Below are 7,535 nucleotides of genomic sequence, written 5' to 3'. Positions count from 1 at the left end.
TAAAGGTGTAGGTTTTTGAACATTCTAAGTTCCGCAACAATTGAAGGTTCTAAAATTCTATGTTGAATTCAATGAACCCAGATATTCCTTAGAACGTTCATTTCCCAACATTCCCGTCACATCGGGTTAAAAACGTGCAGCCTTATCTATGAAAACCATATCTCCTATTATCAGTCTGTATGCAGCCCATTTCTTGTAGCCCTAATGTAGATGTAAAATGTTGCATCGCTTCATTATTTGCTGATTTGGATTTAACAAATCTCAGAACTATTAAGTCACATGTATATAAGCAGATGGTAGTCTAGAGGCTGTGCGGAGTAACTATACAGTCGTATTCCGGGCTGCTTGAGAAAGGCATTTCACCTGAATTGTTCTGGGGAGACTTGCCCTTGTAATAATTGGCATAATGTAAGTCACCCTGGATAAAAGCATCAGCCAAATGTATAAGTAAAATAAGTGCGATGGTCATCACGCCAACGTAGAGAATGGCCCACAGGGGGCCTCGCGGTGCCTCTCCAGGTTCAGTACAGATAGTCATTTTGTAGTCTGGCAACATGAACAAACAAATGCAAAAGATTAACATTTATCAACAACAAATGAGATACAAATGAGATGCTAGTAATCACAAAGAGACCAAAGATATTCTGCTTTTCACTTTAATTCTCTTTTAAAAAGGATTGATAAAACATCAGTATTGTCAATGCCCGTGCTGGGCTTGTACAGATACACAACCATTTTCCTAAAAGGTATACATTTCTCTAAACACAGTTCTCTCATCATGAGGTACAATGTGTAGCACCAAAGTGCTATTGTCTGAGGTAGTCAGCCAGTATCAAAATATCACAGTAACTACACAGATCTAACTACAAAACTGAATACCAGGGAATGTACAGCTATGGGCCTAACAGAATATTGTTAGTTAAGTGCACAAGTACTGATATCCCTGCATTTGTGTGACTGGCACAATGTTGGGTGAGGTATATAAGTAGTCCAAACAAAATGTCTCTTGTGTGTTCATTTAGTCAATGAACGTCTTTCAAATAGCATCATGATGCAAAAAGTTGGTAGGTGCAGCATACTCATTTGAGTATCACTCCCTGAATAACATATGTCTGATGTCTATAGGGAGTAATCTGCACAATTATATGATCATGTCCATCACATATGTCTAATTAGCCCCAAGAATGATTTCTTCTGAAATCAATTTGTAACAGCCTAGATAACAATTTTGATATCATCCACTGTACATTACTTGCAATCTGACCTTCCATTTTAAGTTTCAAGTGATACTGTTACACTGCAAAAAGCAGATTCAGGTAGCAGGATTGATAATGAGGTATGTTGTGTTAAAAAAAAGTAGAATTTACAATGCTAACAAATAACAAATCAAAATAAGCAGTTCATGTTATTGGTCACATAAAAGCTACACAGCATCATTTCCCTGGAACACCGAGTTCCCACAGAAGTGCTCAGTTAATCTGAGGTCAAACAGTTTAAAGGGCCCAAATTTCTTAAAATCCTTGGAAATTATATCTGGGACAGATATTCAGGCTTTTGTCATCTACAAAGGTTATCCTACCAATGCACATCAGACTGAGTGTAAATGTTTCTAGGTCGCAACCAATGCTTCTCTTTATACAGTCTTTCAAATCATTCATATATTCTCTTTTCAGATATTCTTGAGGATTTTGGTAAGATGCTAGATAATAATAAAATGATAATTGTGATGAGATAATATTGATAAATGCAGCATTTTCAGACTTAAAAACAACTGATTACAATCGTTTAAAAACAAATTTAAGGTAATGTTTCACAGCAAAACCTTTGAATACTGTTGCTTGTTTAACATTATTCCACACACTTTGTATATGATAGTATTTCAAAGTCATGCTAATGTTCAGGGGAAATCTGGGGGATCACGTATACACTAAAGTAATTCACCAACCAATCACAAAAATCCAGTTCAATGTTTGCAGATACGAGATTAATTATTGTTTCCATCAGTACACACACCAGATACTCAATCTAGCACAAACTAAATCTAAATATGCCATTACTTAGGGATATCAAACATCCTTTTGCTAAAATAGGTCAAACCTCACTATACTAGAACAAATTTAGGAAACTGTACCCCTATCAGAGTAACTTTCATTCTGAAATTTCCTGAAATTTTGAAAGATCCATCATTGCCCTTCTGTTAGAATTCCAATAATAAAATTCATGTTAATCCTGCAACAAGTTAATGTGCTACACAAAACGTGTGACCGTGCAGTCCATGAGGTAAAACTAAATGACAGAATTCAGCTTGGGTTCTGGACATTTGTAAAGTTTGTAGAACTTGACTGATTTCCAACTTCAGTCATAGAAGTGCTAAAGGCAATAAAAGTGCTTCACTGTTCAAGAAGACACTATATCAATTTGCTTCATGCAATTCATTATGGGCATAAAATAAAGATGAAATATTTGACTTTTGTGGCCAAATTTGCCTCTTGGGTTTAAAACCTGAAAGGTGACAATAGATAGTAAAGGGGATAACAGCTTGAAAATGCATAAATCTATGAACACTACAGAGGAACAACTAAAACTAATCTAATTAGGCCTATAGATGTTCACTTTGACGTCAGGGTAAAACTGTGTATCTGGTTCATTCAAAATATAAGATTCTCATTCAGCAGGCTCCACATCATATTTTCTATGCTCTTGTACCCTCTTTTTTCACAGAGGTTTCACTGTTGAAAAGCCTGGTGGAATCGTGGCAGTGTGTGTGAACTGAAACCAGAGCTAAACACTGCAGGGAGCTGGTTCAGGGGACCTGAGGTCTGGGACTCCTGAGGCTGCGGTAGCTGAAATGAGGGAAGTGGCCCTGACACTTGTGGAGAAGATGGTGAAGAATTGGCAGCTGTGGTGGTCGTTGAGTAACCCATCACAAGACCTCCTGTGCTCAAAGGACTGCTATAAGGAGGCAAACCAAATGGCAAGAACCCTAAGAGATGAGAGAGGTCCATATTAGCAGCAGAGGTGGGGTCTGTGTTAGCAAAGGCAGAGTTCCTGAGTGGGAAGTGAGGGTCTTGACCAAAGCCTTCTGGAAACAAGTCTCCCGGTCGGGATGAGGATGCAGGGGCAGCGGCCTGAGGGGCGGGTGGCCCACACTGGAGTTCTGCCAGGAGGTTCTCCATTTCTGCCTTCAGGTATGAGGTAGATCCAGACTGATACCTAGACGGCTGTAGGTATTGTTGCTGCTGAAGCTGCTGTTGCTGGAGCTTAGGAGGCTCCATACTGCAACCAACCCCCAAAGGAGCTGAGAGGGAGCCAGGCACCAGAGAGTGGTGGTGGTGGTGGTGGCGTACCCCTGAGGTAGAAGCACTCTGTAGATGCTGAGGGTTGTACAAGCTCATTGAGAAGGCCTCTGTGGCGTCCTTTGTGAGTGTCACAGGGCCTAAGGTGGGGCTTGGCTCTTCTTTCATAGCACCTTGGGCCATGTGGGCAAGCTGACTGGGATCCTGAGCATGGCTCTTCTTCAGATGTCTCGTGAGATGGTCCCTGCGGCCAAATCGCTGGGCACAGTGCGGGCACAGGAAGTCCCTGCGACCCGTGTGTACCACAGCGTGGCGCCGCACGTCTTTGCGGGTGTAGAAGCGACGATCACAGTGGTCACAGGAGTGCCTCCTCTCCCTCACAGCAGTGCCTGCCGGTGGTGGTCTACCCGTGTGGGTGCTCAGGTGCTCCAAGAGAGCAGGCATGCTCTCAAAACTCTGCCGGCACACCTTGCAGGTGAGGTCTCCTGTACTGGAGGCAGCATGTGTCGCTACATGACGCCTGTAACCCAGTCTGGTGTTGTAGTGCTTACCACATTCCTCACACTGCAAGTTCTGCTTATTAGGATCGTGGGTCTGCAGATGACTATTCAAGTGGTCCTTCCCGTGGTACATTTTCTCACAGAAAGAGTTGAGGCAGATACTGAGACAGAGAGCAGCCACATGTCTAGCCAGCAGGAGGAAGAGAACATATTATACGTTTTTTCATTTAATCAGATATGCATGGTACAACATGTTTAATGAAACTCCTTTAAAAAAGAAAGAAAGAAAAAAAACTAAGATAGTTTAATGACATACCACACATCCAACTCCTAGTGCAGCAGTTGTGGGAAATAGAGGGCAGTTTTGAATCAGCATTGTCCTGCAGTTAACAAGAGAAGAGGTATGAAATCGCACTGTTCATTTCAGTCCCTTTAACACAACTGTTTAAACGGACACTAACATAGCTTCAAAACAAATGGACCTCAACAACAACAATGAAACAGTGACAAAACAGTGAATAATTTCATTGTGTTCCAGTAAACCTGATGATTACTTGACATTTATTTTTCTGTGTTCATCTTGGAATGGCGATACACTTCAGGAGTCACAAGATGTGCAATTATTGTTGCTACAACTTCAATTTCTACCATCTTTGTATATACAATACTGCTACGTAAAGGATGAAAATGAATAGACACCACTGAAAACTTGAATCCATAAGTCCAGCAAAGACGTCTTTTTGTCATTCATTTTACCCATAAATAAGTAATTGTAAGAGGTCTACTTGATCACTAATAAATGTTATTCAACATTAAAACACCTGTAAAACACTATATCAATACAGATATGTTAATCATATATTGCATATTTATATGCCATTCCAGTGATCATCAGGATACTTTTGGTGTTGTGGTATTACTGGGTCAAATGTACATAAACCAGTGTGTAAAGCCACTCAAATAATTGTAAGCTAGCGCTGAAAATAAATTATATTTAACCAAACCCACTAAAGCCTAATGTGACACAGGGTAAATGTAGGGCCAATGTGTTTCATGTCATAACTTCAAATAGGCAGTGAAAGTGTTGGCCACTAGCCTGCAGCTAATTATTAGACTTCATGAAGGCCTAGGGCTCTGAAAAGTCATACATGAAATTCACCTCGTAACTCTAAAAATGACAAAATAAGTGTTTTTTTTATAGGCCTATTAGGCTATACCCACATGCAATTTAACTATATCTAATAATGAGAAGACGACATATTATGTTATCCATCCTTAATACAATTGGGCTGAAGTCCAAAAGAAAACACCGGAAAGTAGATAGGGCATCTAACAAAAGTGTTACAATGTTAATTTTAGGTACGAAAGGTGTTATTTCAAAATACACAGCATTTTCGTTCAGTATTGCTACAAGTATTGCTACACGGTCTACTGTCCACATTGTCGGTGCTAGCCCAGAGGCCACATTTATCTAACAAAAAACACATAAATTATGATGGTAGTGTCGACTTCTTTAACAAACTCGAGATCACAAAGGAAGTATAATTCAGTATAAACACAGATTATAAAGTTCCCTTCAATTTATCCGATTTATTTTAACATGCCCCGCGGATTAGCAAGTGCAGAGACGGGTAGAACTTGAAAAAATAAATTAGGCATAAACTCACCACGAACTTTCTAGGACTGCATTTGTCGATGGAGGCAACTTTCGAACTCCCAACCGAGCGCAAACTCTGTCCAAGTCCTATCTGTTCCAATTCCACCATGGAGACTTTATTCATTATCTGTAATACATTTTTCTTTAATTTTGTTTGGATTTTTTGTTATTTTTTGAGGCCTGGGTTATTTTCCCTCTACATACCGCAGCGCTCGAGTAGCTGGGCGCGTGCATTGTGGGAGTATGACGTCAGACAGCTTGAGTTAACTTTGGGATGGGGAACTGTGTTTTTTTTTTCACAACAGCTTTCGTCCCACGGACTTAACTTGGTGCGAGAAATAGGCTAGTCATGTGTAAAATACGCATCTAGAAATAATCATCTATCAATCATTTGCCAGGCGTAGCCTGTATTAATTGCCAGAATAGCCACAAACAAAAATGTAGTCTACAGGCAATCGTGTTGAGAAATTAGGCTACCTAATTTTATTGATTCACCAGATTTTGTAGCCTAACATTTCCAACTGTTATGTGTTATGTGAATATAGCCACCAATGAAAAATAAGCAAAAAAGTGTAATCTACAATAAACACCCATAGCAAAAAACGTACAGACACAGTTAAGGTTAAAACCTTTTTAGTGATTCTCAAAGCCTGAGACCCTGCTATGAAATCTCAAAGGTTTCCCTGTTTCCTAGGAGATTCAACGCTGTATTCAAAAATGCTGCTTGGGATAAGGGTAGGAGACTAAACAAAAGAATTTCTGAAGGCAGGTCTTCTGGAAAGCCATGAACATTTGTACCATTACTCCATCAATAAAAATATATCTAAAACAGTCAAAGTAAAAACAAAAATAAAGAATACATATGAATGAACTATAGAAATAATAGGTTATAGCAATAATGTAGCCTTTGTGTCACATTGCAGTAACTTAGGCCCATGCCTTTGTTATTGCAATCACTTTTTGGAGTGTTTCACTGCACTTGCAATGCCAATCTGCAATTGACTGCAAACTTTCAACTTATTTAAATCAATTGAAAACACAGGCTATCTAAATTGAAACCTATGAGCAAAACTGAAGCAAACAATGTTCTTTTTTCAATTTGTGTGAGCAGTAAATTAATCTAGTCTAATAAATCAAGGAGGGAACAGCAAAAATAATCGTCTGTAGTTAAAGGAATCAATAATAGGCTATTATGACCCTGAAAATGAGATAAGATAGGTAGCCCGATCACAAGTCTGAGATGAAATCTCCTGTATGGCACGAAAAGCTCCTTCATCACACATGAACTTTATTCCAAGCACAATGTCTGAGGGTAATACATTGTGCTTGGAAGAAAGTCTCTGATGTATAGAAATGTGGAATAGTCATGATTCAATTATCATGTTTTGTTTGCTATAAGTTTGTGGGTCTCAAAAGTTATTTTCAGTGTTACATTATAACATGCAAGCCTTGTTATTCTTATAATGGAAATGCATAATTGGGATCCTCTCCAAATACATTGGGTAGGCCTATTTCATAACAGGGTTGTGCACAATTCGAATTGCAATTCTGCTTCCTGTTTGCTTCCTCAATTGAAATGCATGTGAAATTCAAGAATTGAATTGGAATTTAGGAGCCAGTTTCAATTCCATACTAGCATTTTGCACAAGCCTGTTTCATAAGGGTTTAGAATGTTAAAAAAAAGCATTTTTTCTTCAGTGAGCCAAAATAGACATACGCCTTCATTATTCTCTCAGAGATCTTGTCACAAAAAGATGAACACCGTGCTGTTAGGACTATTTTCAAAATAAAGAATTGATTAATTTCATCAACATTATTGCAAAAGAAAAACATTATCTCATATGATTATAAAGATTACCAGGAAGACAGAAAAGATGTTGAGGAAATTAAGTTGCAAGAAGGAAATAAGGATTTCCCAAGATCATAACAAGGAATTTGGGTACTTGCTTAGAGAAGTCCAACTATGCTTTAATTTTATTTGAATAACAGGGTTTCACCAGATAAAACCTTAATCTTTCATCTGCTATTCATAATTTATTTGTCTGTACAAAATATTCTTTATCAAACAGGAATGACAGAGTG

General features: G+C 38.7%; 1 protein-coding gene across 2 annotated transcripts; it reads right to left on the bottom strand.

The window, feature by feature from the left end:
* Window positions 1–640: 640 nt before the first annotated feature.
* plagx (pleiomorphic adenoma gene X) lies at window positions 641–5,670 on the bottom strand. 2 transcript variants are annotated; one of them, XM_048242427.1, is made up of 3 exons: window positions 5,464–5,670; window positions 4,113–4,176; window positions 641–3,981 (listed from the first exon to the last, which is right to left on the bottom strand). In XM_048242427.1, the coding sequence occupies exon 3, from the start codon at window positions 3,927–3,929 to the stop codon at window positions 2,727–2,729; it is 1,203 nt and encodes a 400-aa protein (XP_048098384.1). In that variant the 5' UTR covers window positions 3,930–3,981; window positions 4,113–4,176; window positions 5,464–5,670; the 3' UTR covers window positions 641–2,726. The 2 variants fall into 2 exon arrangements, with proteins under 2 accessions (XP_048098384.1, XP_048098385.1); XM_048242428.1 differs by having other exon boundaries at window positions 5,471–5,670.
* Window positions 5,671–7,535: the final 1,865 nt, after the last annotated feature.

This window comes from Alosa alosa, chromosome 4 (genome assembly GCF_017589495.1).
Source record: "Alosa alosa isolate M-15738 ecotype Scorff River chromosome 4, AALO_Geno_1.1, whole genome shotgun sequence".
NCBI classification, from domain to species: Eukaryota; Metazoa; Chordata; class Actinopteri; order Clupeiformes; family Clupeidae; genus Alosa; species Alosa alosa.
This window is presented reverse-complemented; position numbering and strand designations above follow the sequence as displayed.

What these genes read in the sequence shown, in the direction of transcription:
- plagx (XM_048242427.1), bottom strand. Translation starts at nt 3,929, where the DNA reads ATGTACCACGGGAAGGACCACTTGAATAGTCATCTGCAGACCCACGAT.